Below are 13,937 nucleotides of genomic sequence, written 5' to 3' on the forward strand. Positions count from 1 at the left end.
TCTCGGCAGCCCTGCAGCCGCTCCAGCAGCCACCCCCGAACGCCTGATGGGCAGAAGGGGGAGGGCCAGATAAGAGGGTGCAGGGACAGATGTAGAGGGGGAGCGTGGAGAACCCTGAGTGGCGCAGTAAGTGTCCTCCTTACAAGCAAGAGGTTGATCTCTAGTGCCAGCCTTGGTCCTGGCACCTGCGTACAGTCAAGTGGGCCGAGCGCCAGACCCCAACGCATGCGACCGCCGGTCACCTCCGCAACAGCAGAAGCAGAGGGAGGCAAGGGGAGAGCAAAACGCAGGAGCAGCGTCTGGGCCCGGGATAGCGGAAGCGGCGAAGCATGTGTGAGGCCCTGGGTTCGATGAGGAGCACCTCACGCCCCCCCCCCCCCCCCCCGCTACTCGCAAGCACCGCCGGAAGTGGCCCTGGCTCCCGAGTCCTGCGGGGTGCAGCCCCCCAAACAACTGGGAATAACAGAACACTGGGCCTGGCCAGGAGGGCGGCAGTAGGGCGGAGGGCATGCAGGGCGCAGGGGTGAGCGCAGGGGTGAGCCCCGAGGCTGCTCCGCGTCCACCGAGAGAGCAGAGCGGGGAAGCCGGGCTGAGCGTGGGCGCCCGCGGCCGAGCACCAGGCTGGGGGCCGGCGCCTGCCTGCCCGGGCCCGGGGTTCCCGCGTCCCTCTCCCGAGTCCGTGTCGCGGCTCTCGGACTCGTCCCCGGGCGGGAATCGGGCCCCGGGGTCCCCAGGGGCGGCCGGAGTCTGGCTGCGACGCCTCCAGGCGGGGCGTGGGCGGAGCGGGGGGCGCGGGTTGGCGGCCCGGGGGAGGGGGAGGGGGGGTCCTTTCCCGGGCGCGGGGGGGGGGGAGGTGGCGCTCGGGCCGCGGCCCGCGGCTCCCCCCCGCCCGGCCCGGGTGCGGGCGCGGGGTGCGGCCGGCAGGGGGCGCCCCGCCCGCGCCCGCCGCCCGGCCCCTCGCGGGCTTCGCTGGCGCCGTGCGCGGCAGGCGGGGCCGGAGGCGGCGGCGGCTCGGGGCGCGGGCGGCGGCGGCGGCGGCGGCGGCCCCGACTGCAGACCCGGCGGGAGCCGAGCGAGCCGGGCCGGGCGCGGGCGGCGCCATGGGGCGACGCGGCGTGTGAGGCGGCGAGCGAGCGGCGGGCGGGCTGCGGGCCGCCAAGATGGCCGACCTGGAGGCGGTGCTGGCCGACGTGAGCTACCTGATGGCCATGGAGAAGAGCAAGGCCACGCCGGCCGCGCGCGCCAGCAAGAAGATCCTGCTGCCCGAGCCCAGGTGCGCGCGCCCGCGGCCGGGCGGGGGCGCGGGGGCCGGGGGCGGGGGGGGGCGGCCGGCCGGCGGGTGGCGGGGGTGGGGGGGGGCGCTGGCCGCGGTCTCTGCCCGCGTCGGGGTCCGCGCGCCTCGCGGCTCCCCGGGGGCGCGGGGTTGGGGGCTGCCCCCGGGGCGCGGGAAGGGAAGCTGCGCCCCGCGCCCCGGGGTCGGCCGGGTGCCGCACAGGTGGTCGGGGAGGGGCCAGGTGACCCCTCGGGGCTCCCCGGCCCCCGCGGCGCCCGGGTCCGCGGCCAGCCCGGGACGTGAGCGCGCGGGAGCCCGCCGGGCCCCGGTGGCGTCGGGCCGGCCCCTCCCGCGGCCGCGCCTTGGTTTCCCCCTCTGGGAAACGCGGCTGCCGTGGCAGGGACCCCCGCGCGCCGGCCCCCCGAGGCCGGGCCCGCCGCGCCGGGGGTGCCCCCCCTCCCTGGTGTCCGCATCGCCCCGCCGCGTGCCCCGCGGGCCGGCCCGGGCCCGCCGGGCGCCCCCTGAGCGGGCCACTGGGGACCTTCCCTCGGCCTCGGACATGTGCAATCCGATTTCTCAAAACAGGAACCGGACCGAGTGGCAGCGGGGGGCTGTCCAGGGAGCACGACGGTTAGAACAGACATGAGTTCAGAGATGACAAAGCCGCAGGGAGGAAACGGGGGAGTCGGCCTGGGGGCCTCGGGGGCCCTCGGGGGTGGCCACGGCCTCACCCCTCCTTTGGGTCGGGAGTTCTGCAAAGTGTGAGGTGGGGCCTTTTCTGGAACTCTCTCTGCGTTTGAGTAATCTGCCCGGCATGCACTGCTGCCGATGGGGCCCCGCCTTGGGCGGGCGCTGCAGGTGTTAGCACCCTGAGAAACGAGATGTTCCACTTCCCGTGGCCCCTTGGCAGGGGTGATGGGGGCGAGGGGGACGAGGAGGGACAAGACACCAGCTCGTCATCTGTTCTGGCGCGTGGCATCTCCTTTGACCCAAGGGTCGGCTGTGCAGTGGCCAGGGTGCCCCTGAGCTGTCAGGACAGGGGGGCCGGAGGCCAGGGCTCGTTCTCCTCTACTGTCCGCTGTGGCAGGTGATGCGGGCAGGGTCGGCACTGGACTACAGACCCCCCTTGGGCTTCTGCTCCACACCCCAGCGGGAGCGACACGGGGCCTGCGCTGGGCGATGCCCTGAGCGTGTCTGGCCCCCGCCTGGCTCTACCCTGGCAAAGGGCTTCTCGCTGCCTTCTAGCCTTTAGCAGTGGGCTCCGGTCAGTCACTGAAGAGGCCGAGGCTGCCCAGGGGCCGCCACCATTGGGCCCCCAAGGCCCTGCCCCGCCATCACACCTCTGCTGTCTCCTGTGGACACGTGGCGTGCCAGCCGCACCCCTGCTCTGGAGGCCGGGGGTCCGAAGTGGTGGCCAGGGAGTGGCAGGGACCCCGGCACGGTCAGCTGCTTCTCAAGGTACAGCCCAATGGCCAGCAGCTGGCCCAGCTCTGGGCCGGCCTGGTCAAGCGGCGGCAGGACCCAAGGAACTCCGTGCCAGCCCCCCCCCCGCCCCCGCAAGGACAGCCCCGATGGGCCGTGACCAAGTGCCCTCTGGAGCTGTTCCCACCTCGGGGTGGTCCTTCTCGCGCCCGGTGCCCAGGTTGTGGCTTGGCCGGGACTGGCACCGCGGCCCTGACTCCTCAGAGCTGGGGAGCGGCAGCCACTGGGCACCGTGCCCCGTGCGGTTGGCACCGGTGCCTCCCCTTCTGCCACCCTCCAGAGTCAGAGGAAGCAGAGCCGTTCTTGGCCTGCATGGGGCTGGAAGTCAGGAGCCCACCGTGCCCGCGCCCCGCGCCCGCCGCCCAGGGTCTGTGGTCTGCGCCCGTCCCCGCAGGAACTCGGGTCGTGTAATTGGCGTCATTTGCTTAATGTGACCACGGAGGCCTCGGTAATTAATCTCCGGGCTCCCGGCGGCAGAGCCCGGCCCGGCGGTCCCATGAGCGGCCCGGCGTCCCCGGGGGACGGCGGCAGATGGTGGCACGGCGTCTCTTGCAGCCTCCACTGGCCGCCTCGTCCCTCCCCAGGGCCGGCCTCCTTCCTGCCGCTTCCCCTGCCTCATCCTCTGCGCTCCTCTCCGCTTAACTCTTTGCCGCCCCGACTTCCTGCCCTTGATTTGCGGGCGGAAGGGGTGCAGGGCACGCTTCCTCCCTCCCGCCTCTCCCCGCCGCGCCGCTCAGCCTGTGCCCCTTCCCCAGAACTTTCCGTGCCCCACCCCGAGCGGAGAAACAAACCCCCAAGCCCCCCGAAACCGGCTTGCCCGCCGGCTTCCCTCGGCGCCCCGGGGCCTCTCTCCAGAGGGAGCCGAGCCCGACCCTGGAGCCCCCGAAACCTGCAGGAAATCCACCGGGTCAGGTGTGGGGCCCCCGCAGCCCGCCACGTGCCCAGCCTCGCCACAGTGAGCGCCGTGTCCCCTGCGGGCTCAGTGAGGACGGGGCCGAGCCAGGACCTCAGCGGGGGCCTCTCGCGAGCCCTCGCCGCTCCCCTGCCACCCCCAGGTCGGGGTGGGTCCCCGCAGCCCTGCCGTGACCCGTGTCGCGTTGCCGCGTGAGGGCTGTGTGCAGGACCAGCTCCCGATGGGTCGCCCTGCTCTGCCCGACAGCCCCAGGGACAGTCATTGAGGAACATTAACAAGGAGCCCCGGGGGAGGGACTTTCTGCCACCGCCACCGCCGTGCCAGGTTTCCTGGAAGTGCCTGCAGGGGTCCCCGTGTACCCCCCGCTGCCCGGCCCTGGGGCTCCCCGGAGTGGGCGCCGTGCTGCGTGTCCATCCTGAGGCCTGCATCTGCACTGTCGCTGTCGCTGCAGGGGCCCCCGGGACAGCCCCCCCCCCAGCACTGCCTGGTGCTTTGCTGTGAGCCCCGGGGTGCAGGCGCCCAGCCCTCACCCTCGCGCCCCGCTGGCCGCGGCGCTGTCCCTGGTCCCCCGAGAGTGGCAGGACCTGCCCAGAGCAGCCACTCCCGAGGGTGTGGCGCGCGCATCTCTCTGCCCTGGCGACTGGGCCTCCTGCCCAGGAGCCCTGCACTTTGGGGTCCAGGGCTACCCCGGGAGCCGGGTACGGCCCTGGCCGGGCCCCCGCGCCGGCCGCAGCCCCCCACAGCGCTCGGCACCGTAGGTTCATCTTTCATTTATTTATTTAGGTTTTTTTTTCTTCTGGGCCACACCCTGCAGTGCTCAGGGATCCCTCCTGGAGGGGCTCGGGCGCCTTCTGCGGTCACACAGGGTCACCCGTGAGCAAGGCAGACGTCCACCTGCCCCCCACCTCCTCTCCCCTTCACCTCTTTTTATTTGTTATTGCTGGGGGCCGCTCAGGGCGGGGCGACGTTGTCTCGGCTGGACCCTGTCCTCGGGCGTCCCGAGATTCAGCCTCTTCTTGACACCCGCGATTCCCAGAGGGGCTCACCGGGGGCTGGGGCCCGGGAAGGGAGGCCTGCCCTGCCCCAGGGGCTGGGGCCCCGGGTTCTGGCTGCGAAGACACAGGCCTGGCTCTCCTGTGCCCCCCGGTCTGGGAGCCACGTGCCCCAGGACTCGGGGTGACTGGGGCAGGGGAGGAACACCGTCGGGGCACAGGGGCTGCCTGCCCCATCGAGGGGACCCAGAACCCCAAGCTGCCACTTGCAGGGGCGTCCCTTCGGGGCTCTGCTCCGCTGGCCTCGTGCAGGGGTGCGGGGCCTGTGTGAGAGGGGCCCGGCTCCCCGGCCTCACCTCACCGGGGGCCTCGGGTCCCGAGGGGCCGCTGGGGCGGCGGCTCTCAGGCATTCTTCTTACGTCACCTGCTCGAGGCTGCGCCTGCTGGGGCCCCCCGTGCGTGTCACCTGCCTCTCCCCGCAGCTGCGAGCCTGCCCCGGCCCTGCTGTGCCCAGACCCCTGGCTCGGGCGGGCAGGGAGGGAGGGAGTGTCTTTCTCGGGGTACAGCCACGCGTGGGATTCCAGACGTGTCCCCCGAGAGCTGGGAGCGGGGGCGCCCCGATGTGGGAACCCCTGTAGGCCCCGAGGGCACCTCGTCACCCCGCAGAGGAGCCAGCCCAGAGTGCGGGGCCGCCAGGGGCAGGGCAGGGGCCAGGAGGCCAGTGCAGGGCCGAGGCTCCCCGCGGTCCCCCGCCCCCCACTCTGGGCCGGGAACTCCCGCCCTTCCGAGTTGCAGCCACCTCCCCCTGCCATTTCCTTCCCTCCCTCCTGCCCCCCCACCTCGGGGCCTCTGCCCCTGCCCCCACCTGAGCATCCCCTGCCACCTGAGTGACCTCCGTCTCGCCCGGGCCCCAGCCCGTCCATGCCCCGGGCACCTGGTCCCCACATCCTGTTTGCATGGAGGCGCCCGCGTGGTCCCTCCCGCCCAGCCGCGCCCACGGCCTGGCCAGGCCCTTCTCACCTCTCACGCGCCAGCCGCAGGTGCAGGGTCTGCTCTGCCCACCGTGGGCATGCGGCAGGGGTCAGGATATAGCCGTGGGCAGGGGGTGCCCAGTGCCCACGTCCTCACCAGCAGCTGTGCAGCCCCAGTGACCCCAAACCCTGAAGGTCATGGAAGCACTGCGGGGGGGGGGGGCCTGTTGTCAGCCCGGGACCCCTGTGACAGGGACCCCAGTGCGATCAACCGGGGGGAGGGCGCAGCAGGGCTGCACTGAAGGTGTTGGTGGGGGAGGGACTCAGGAAGGGGTGAGACCCACGCCAGGGAGCACAGGGTGGCCTCCTGGTCCCCCGCACAGGGCTCTGCGGCAGCTGCTTGGCCCTGGTTTTGCTTTTTTAACCACTCCTGAAGCCTGAGACACAGGGCCAGAGAGGTAGCACAGCGGGCAGGGCCAGCCCAGGCTCAATCCCCAGCATCCCACGCTGTCCCCTGAGCAATGTGGCCCCAAAACAAAGTGAGATCTACTTCCCATGTCAAAAATCTGGTGTTGGGGCTGGAGCGATGGCACAACGGGGAGGGTGTTTGCCTTGCACACGGTCAACCCGGGTTCGATTCCCAGCATCCCACATGGTCCCCTGAGCACTGTCAGGAGTGATTCCTGAGTGCAGAGCCAGGAGTAACCCCTGAGCATCGCCGGGTATGATCCAAAAGCGAAAAAAAAATATGTGGTGTTATAAAGTGCAGATAATGGTTTTTCGTACATTCAACCTTCCCCACTGTCAGATTCCAGAACATTCTGTCACTCCCCCCCCCAAAAAAAAAAGCCCACCCACTCACTGTTGCCCCTTCCTGCTGTGGCTCACCCCACGGTTCTCTTTGCTCTGGCCTCTGGGGGCCCTTAGCAGGTGACGGCTCATGATGTGGCCTCAGTGGCAGACCCCCGGCCCCGGTGCCACCCCCACATGCCAGGGCTGGGGGTCCTTCACCTTCTGTTCCCCCCGCCCCAGGGCCTGGCCTTGGAGATTTGCTGCTGTCCCCAAAGCCAGCATGAGGTGGTTTTGGGACCTCATGGGGAGCAGCCTCTTGAGCCTGGTGGGCAGGGTCGTGGGGGGGGGGAGCAGCCACACCCCCTGGAGCCTTGGGGCGGGGGGGTCACTGCGTCCGTGTGTGTCCCCAGCATCCGCAGCGTCATGCAGAAGTACCTGGAGGACCGGGGCGAGGTGACCTTTGAGAAGATCTTCTCGCAGAAGCTGGGTGAGGACGGATAGACCCCCGCCCCGCCTCCCCCCTCCCCCCCCGGCCGCTCCCTGCCATGCCCAGGCTCAGGGCCCAGGAGCCTGCGAGGACCGGGCGGGGGACGGGCCGCCGGGGAAGTTCCTTCTTGGGGTTTTTGTTTTTGAGAGCTGCAGCTTCCCCTTGGCGCAGGCACAGCTGCCGGGCCGCTGGTCGCGCTGACAGGAAGGGGCGGGGCCTTCCTGTGGCGCCTGCTGCTGTGTGGGCCCGGCCCCCCCACGCCCGGGCTGCCGGGGGCGCAGCCTCGCCGGCCCTCTGCCGCTGTGTGGCCTGGCGGCGCCCTGCCCCTCTCTGGCTCTGCCCGCGGCCTCGGCTGCGACCAGGATTCTGGAGCCGGGGTCACCCCACCTGCCCGCGGGGGGCGGGGGGTTCACCTGTGAACTCCAAAACACGGCCTTGATGGGCAGGTGCCGGAAGGGGGCAGCGGGCACCCCCTGGCACAGGCCCCGGGGACAGCGAGGTTTTACCTCCTCCCTTTCCCAGGGCCCCTCTGAGCCCACCTTCCCTCGGCGGGGGGGGGGGGGGGCAGGACCGGGGTGCAGAATGGGCACCTGGATCCCAATGGAACCCGGGGCCAGTTCTGCCCAATGGAACCCGGGGGTGCAGAATGGGCATCTGGATCCCAATGGAACCCGGGGGTGCAGAATGGGCACCTGGATCCCAAATGGGACCCCGGGGCCAGTTCTGCCCAATGGAACCTGGGGGTGCAGAATGGGCATCTGGATCCCAGTGGACCCCAGGGCCAGTTCTGCCCGAGCCCCCGCAGCGCCGGTGACAAGCCCCCGCGCTGTCGCAGGGTACCTGCTGTTCCGCGACTTCTGCCTGAAGCACCTGGAGGAGGCCCGGCCCCTGGTGGAGTTCTACGAAGAGGTGAGCCGGGCTGCCGGCGGGACAGGGGCGGGGGTGGGGGGGCGGCGAGCCTGCGCCCGGGTCCCGGTGTCACCCCGGCCCTGTGTGCAGATCAGGAAATACGAGAAGCTGGAGACGGAGGAGGAGCGCCTGGCCTGCAGCCGCGAGATCTTCGACAGCTACATCATGAAGGAGCTGCTGGCCTGCTCTCACGTGAGTGCCGCGGGGGCGGGGGGGAAGGGGAGGGGGCGGGGCCGGGCCAGGGGGCACAGCCCTCGGCACTCACGGCCCCTCTGCCCTCCCCAGCCCTTCTCAAAAAGCGCCATCGAGCACGTGCAGGGCCACCTGGTGAAGAAGCAGGTGCCTCCGGATCTCTTCCAGGTGGGTGCGGGGCCTGGCGGGGGGGCCGGGGGGTGCGGGCGGGCTGGGGCCGCGGGGTCACCAACCTCCAGCGTCCGCCCTTAGCCGTACATCGAGGAGATCTGCCAGAACCTCCGAGGGGACGTGTTCCAGAAATTCATCGAGAGGTGAGGCGGCCGGGCACCAGCACCTCACAGCCAGTGGGTGGTCTGGGGGGGGGCCAGGGACCCCCTCGGCCTCCCGGCCGCCCCCGCCCGGGACTGAGCCTGGCTCTTCTCTGCAGTGACCGGTTCACGCGCTTCTGCCAGTGGAAGAATGTGGAGCTCAACATCCACGTGAGTGGGGCCGGCGTGGGGGGTCAGGGAGGTGGCTGGGGGGGTAGTGCCAGGACCTCGGGGGCAGCTCCAGGCCCGTAAGTGTGGGGTGAGGGGCCCGGGGCCGGGGTGCCGGGCTGGCGCCCAGCCTCCTGTGGTGACCCGGCTGTCGCCTCCCCAGCTGACCATGAATGACTTCAGCGTGCATCGCATCATCGGGCGAGGGGGCTTCGGCGAGGTCTACGGGTGCCGGAAGGCCGACACGGGCAAGATGTGAGCCTGGGTCTGCCGGAAGCCGCAGGGGCGGGGCGGGGCGGGGGAGGGGCACCGGCATCTGCAGCCCCCTCACCCCCGTGCGCCGCCCACCCCGCCTGCCAGCTGCTCCCCTGCTCTGTCCCCGAGTTGTCTCACACCTGGGGTTTGGCTCCCCCCAGGTACGCCATGAAGTGTCTGGACAAGAAGCGCATCAAGATGAAGCAGGGGGAGACCCTGGCCCTGAACGAGCGCATCATGCTGTCCCTCGTCAGCACGGGGGTGAGCACCAGCCGCTCTACTGAGCGCCCCCACTAGCCCCCTCCCCACAACCCCGGCGGGGGCGCTGGGAGCCTGGGGTCTCCCGCCCGGGTTCTGCCCGACCCTGCGCTCCCTCCCGTCCCCAGGACTGCCCGTTCATCGTCTGCATGTCCTACGCCTTCCACACGCCCGACAAGCTGAGCTTCATCCTGGACCTCATGAACGGTGAGTGGCGGCGCTGGGGCCGGCGGGTGGGGGGCGACCCCAGCTGCTGAGCCCCCACTGCCTCCCGCAGGCGGTGACCTGCACTACCACCTGTCCCAGCACGGCGTCTTCTCCGAGGCCGACATGCGCTTCTACGCGGCCGAGATCATCCTGGGCCTGGAGCACATGCACAACCGCTTCGTGGTCTACCGGGACCTCAAGGTGAGGCCGCCCCGCCCCGCCCCGCCCCCGCCCCGCCCCGCCTGCACCGCCGGGAGGGCCCAGCCGTCCTGAGCCGCTGCTCCCTCCACAGCCGGCCAACATCCTTCTGGATGAGCACGGCCACGTGCGCATCTCAGACCTGGGCCTGGCCTGCGACTTCTCCAAGAAGAAGCCCCACGCCAGCGTGTGAGTGCCCCTGCCCTGCCCTGCCCCCTGTCCAGACCTGTACCACGCCCACGGCTCCACCTCTGTGTGCTTATGAGGGCACACGCTACCCTCTCCCTGCCGGGTAGCGAGGCCCCACCCCGCCCATTCCCCACCCCTTCCTAGCTTGAGGCCACGCCCATTCCCTAACCTGTGTTACCTTGAGGCCACGCCCACTTCCCCCGCCCCTTGGTACCTTGAGGTTATCCCAGTCCCCGCCCCGCCCCCTGTGATGCCTTGAGGCCACGCCCTGCGCATACCCGCCCACTGCACTACCCTCACCAGGTTGAGGGCGCCCCACCCCACCGCCCACCGCCTAGCCCACTCCCCACTCCTGCCTTCACAGGGGCACCCACGGGTACATGGCCCCCGAGGTGCTGCAGAAGGGCGTGGCCTACGACAGCAGCGCCGACTGGTTCTCCCTGGGCTGCATGCTCTTCAAGTTGCTGCGGGGGTGAGTGCCCCCGAGAGCCCCCGGCCCGCGCTTGAGCGGAGCCGCCGCCCAGACTTGGCCCAGGGGCCGGGCCTGTCCGCTGACAGGGCTTCTGGCCTCTCTTGCCCAGGCACAGCCCCTTCCGGCAGCACAAGACCAAAGACAAGCACGAGATTGACCGCATGACATTGACCATGGTGAGTGGCCGGCCAGCCCAGGGGTGCTGTGTGGGCCCTTGGGGACAGGTGGGCTGGGGTTGGGGTCCTCCTGGGCTTCGGGGTCATGGGCTCTTGGTTTACGCCAATCAACAAAAATTTGGCCCTCCTCTTCCCCGTTCTGTGAGCTGGCATGGGGGGGCCTCTCAGTCTGCCTCTCCCAGCCCCCGCCCCGTGCTGTAAGCCAGGGTGCCCGCGGGGGGCTCTGCCCGGCCCGCGCCCCGTGCTGTGAGCCAAGGTGCCCGCGGGGGGCTCTGCCCGGCCCCCACCCCGTGCTGTGAGCCAGGGTGCCCTCGGGGGGCTTTGCCCGGCCCGCGCCCTGTGCTGTGAACCAGGGTGCCCGCGGGGGCTCTGCCCGGTGGGCTGCAGCATCTCCTCCCTCGCCGCAGGCGGTGGAGCTCCCCGACTCCTTCTCCCCCGAGCTCCGCGCCCTGCTGGAGGGTCTGCTGCAGAGGGACGTCAACCGCAGGCTGGGCTGCCGCGGCCGAGGGTGAGTGTCGGGTGGGCGCCCCACCGGCCGATGCCCTGTGCCTGGCCGTGTCTGGCCTCCGATCCCTCCGCGCCCAGCGTCCTGGGAGATGCTCGTGGGTGGGGACGTGGGGCAGGTGCGGGGCCGCCAGGCGCCTGTGGAAAGGCCAGTCAGGATTCTCCCTCTCCCTACCCTGCCGCCGCTCTGGTGGCTCACCTAGATCCCCCTGGGGCTATCATTCCTTTCGTTGTGCTCCCTGAGGGGTGCTCCCAGGGCTGGCTTTGTTGCTCACCCCGCTGTGTCACAGTGCTCACATTCCTCTTGCTGAGATAGCGCAGGTCCCACACAGCAGGCTGCAGGGACATGCCCAAACAGGTGGGACCCGGTGGCGGGGCCACTCATGTTCCAGCCCTGCTCCTTTCCACTGGCCCCAGGGCCTCGGCTGCTGCCGCCATTTGACCAAAAGGTCAGGACAAGGTAGCGTAGGCTGCGCGGCTTTTCAGGCCTCCCAGCCCACCTGCCGACCCTCTGGCCTAGCCCTAGCCCCCAGCCCCCGTGTCCCCCCAGGGCGCAGGAGGTGAAGGAAAGCCCCTTCTTCCGCTCCCTGGACTGGCAGATGGTGTTCCTGCAGAAGGTAAGGGCCTGGGGCCGGGCCAGGGGGTGCCCTGCAGCTCTGCCCTGCTTGACGGGTGCCCCCTCCCCCATCTGCAGTACCCGCCCCCCCTCATCCCCCCGCGAGGGGAGGTGAACGCGGCCGACGCCTTTGACATCGGCTCCTTCGACGAGGAGGACACCAAAGGAATTAAGGTACGGCTGCCGCTCGCCGTGCCCGCCGCACCCCTGCGCCCGCTGGCCCTTAAGGCGCTCAGGCCGACCCTGCCTGCCCATTGCGCCCCCGCAGTTGCTGGACAGCGACCAGGAGCTCTACCGCAACTTCCCCCTCACCATCTCGGAGCGGTGGCAGCAGGAGGTGGCCGAGACGGTGTTCGACACCATCAACGCGGAGACGGACCGGCTGGAAACGCGCAAGAAAACCAAAAACAAGCAGCTGGGCCATGAGGAAGGTGGGGGCGGGGCGGGCGGGCCGGGAGTCAGGCGGGTGGGGCGGGGGGAGAGCCGAGTCGGGGCAGGCACTGACTTCTGCGACCGCGTGTGTGACAGATTATGCCCTGGGCAAGGACTGCATCATGCACGGCTACATGGCCAAGATGGGCAACCCCTTCCTGACGCAGTGGCAGCGGCGCTACTTCTACCTGTTCCCCAACCGGCTGGAGTGGCGCGGCGAGGGCGAGGCCCCGGTAAGCAGCGCGCAGGGGTGGGGGGGCGGGGTCCCCCTGCCGCCGCGCCCTCACCGGCCGCCCCGCGCCCCGCAGCAGAGCCTGCTGACCATGGAGGAGATACAGTCGGTGGAGGAGACGCAGATCAAGGAGCGCCGCTGCCTGCTGCTCAAGATCCGCGGCGGCAAGCAGTTCGTGCTGCAGTGCGACGTGAGTGGCGTGGGCGGGGAAGGGGGGGCGGGGGCGGGGGTCCCGGGCCGGGCGCTGACCGCGGGCTGCCTGCAGAGCGACCCCGAGCTGGTGCAGTGGAAGAAGGAGCTGCGCGACGCCTACCGCGAGGCCCAGCAGCTGGTGCAGCGGGTGCCCAAGATGAAGAACAAGCCGCGCTCGCCCGTGGTGGAGCTCAGCAAGGTGCCCCTGGTCCAGCGGGGCAGTGCCAACGGCCTCTGAGCCGCCGCCCGCCCGCCTTTTATAAACCTCTAATTTATTTTGTCGGATTTTTATTATTTGTTTTCCCGCCAAGCGGAAAAGGTTTCTTTTGTAATTATTGTGATTTCCTGTGGCCCCAGCCTGGCCCCCAGGGACGGGCACGCTTGCCTTGGCTCCCCTGCCGCCCACCAGCCACCGTCCGCGCCCCCCGTCCCGCCGCCTGGGGGTCTCCCGTGCCCACTGTCTTCCCAAGGGGCGAGCGGCTGCCTCAGCCCCCGCCGGTGGCCCGGCCCCGGGAGAGGCCACAGCGACAGAGCCTACTTGAAATTGTCCACCGCGGTGTGGCCTCCCGGGCCAGGGCCGGGTGGCGGAGGGGGCACGGCCCCCCTGCCCCAGGGTCTCCACGGGACTTGGGCTCCTCGTGTTGGAAGCACCCTGGGACCCGGCCACCCGCATTCCCGACTTCCCTGGGCACGGGGGCACGGGCTGGGCCTCTCTCCGCCCTGGGGCCAGAGCTCAGGGACCAGGGAGGGGACTCCCGGGGCCACACCACAACGGGGGCAGCAGCCAGCCCCGGCCACCACCCCGTCTTGTCAGCGCCAGCGCCCCGCCCCGCCCGCCGCATGCCCCCTGTGCCAGTCGCGCTGCCGTGTGGTGTCGCCCTCCCCTGGGGCGGGGTCGGCGCCTGCCCCCCACTCACTCCCGGGGTGTTTCTTTGCCGATTTTGAATGTGATTTTGAAGAGTGGAAAATGAAACTCCGCGTTTTTATAAAAAATGGTGCCTGACTCCTCGGCGTGTCTGAGTCTTGTGTGTGGCGCCCAGGCCCGGCCCGCGCGGGACACAGGACAGCGGGCCCAAGCCCTCCTCACCGCACCTCCTGCCGTCCAGGTGCCTCGCCCGGGTCTGGGCCTGCCCCTGGCCAAGCTGAAGGAGCAGCAGGTTCCACGCCAGAGCAGAGAGAGGCCGGGAGGGCTCTGACGGAGAGAGTGACCAGCAGCTGCTGCCAGAGGCTGTGTCAGAGGACGGGAAGGGGCTGAGGGCCTGGTGCCAGGGGCAGGGGGAGCAGAGCCACGGGAGAACAGGTGACAGGATCCTGAAAGCTCTGGTTTCGGGGGGTGGCAGGAACAAACCACCCCAAAAAGCCAGTGCATGGGGGCTGGAGCCATAGCACAGCAGGGAGGGCGTTTGCCTTGCACGCAGCTGACTCGGGTTTGATTCCCAGCATCCCATAGGGTCCCTCGAGCACCTGAGTGCAGAGCCAGGAGGAACCCGAGCATTGTTGGGTGTGACCCAAAAAGCAAAAAAAAAAGAAAAAGCAGTGGATGGGGAAGTAAGAAGGGCATGGATGAGGAGCCCTGGGTCGCCAAGGGTGTGGGGGTCCAGTCTGGGCACTTGCCTTACCTGTGACTGACTCCATTCAAGCCCCCGCATCCCCTGTGGCCCCTGAGCACCGCCAGGAATCATACCTGAGCACAGAGCCCAGAGTAAGTCCTGAGCA

The 13,937-nt window shown here is 70.2% G+C and overlaps 1 protein-coding gene across 3 annotated transcripts; it reads left to right on the forward strand.

The window, feature by feature from the left end:
* The first annotated feature begins 1,005 nt into the window (after nucleotides 1-1,005).
* On the forward strand, nucleotides 1,006-13,224 carry GRK2 (G protein-coupled receptor kinase 2). 3 transcript variants are annotated; one of them, XM_055144023.1, is made up of 21 exons: nucleotides 1,006-1,273; nucleotides 6,834-6,910; nucleotides 7,746-7,819; nucleotides 7,910-8,011; nucleotides 8,105-8,179; nucleotides 8,264-8,325; nucleotides 8,442-8,493; nucleotides 8,654-8,745; nucleotides 8,907-9,006; nucleotides 9,132-9,210; nucleotides 9,281-9,411; nucleotides 9,503-9,597; nucleotides 9,962-10,069; nucleotides 10,179-10,245; nucleotides 10,653-10,753; nucleotides 11,300-11,366; nucleotides 11,444-11,539; nucleotides 11,634-11,796; nucleotides 11,894-12,030; nucleotides 12,106-12,219; nucleotides 12,295-13,224. In XM_055144023.1, the coding sequence occupies exons 1-21, from the start codon at nucleotides 1,161-1,163 to the stop codon at nucleotides 12,457-12,459; spliced, it is 2,070 nt and encodes a 689-aa protein (XP_054999998.1). In that variant the 5' UTR covers nucleotides 1,006-1,160; the 3' UTR covers nucleotides 12,460-13,224. The 3 variants fall into 3 exon arrangements, with proteins under 3 accessions (XP_054999998.1, XP_054999999.1, XP_054999997.1); XM_055144024.1 differs by having other exon boundaries at nucleotides 12,109-12,219; XM_055144022.1 differs by having other exon boundaries at nucleotides 11,894-12,219.
* Nucleotides 13,225-13,937: the final 713 nt, after the last annotated feature.

Source organism: Sorex araneus, chromosome 6, assembly GCF_027595985.1.
Source record: "Sorex araneus isolate mSorAra2 chromosome 6, mSorAra2.pri, whole genome shotgun sequence".
NCBI classification, from domain to species: Eukaryota; Metazoa; Chordata; class Mammalia; order Eulipotyphla; family Soricidae; genus Sorex; species Sorex araneus.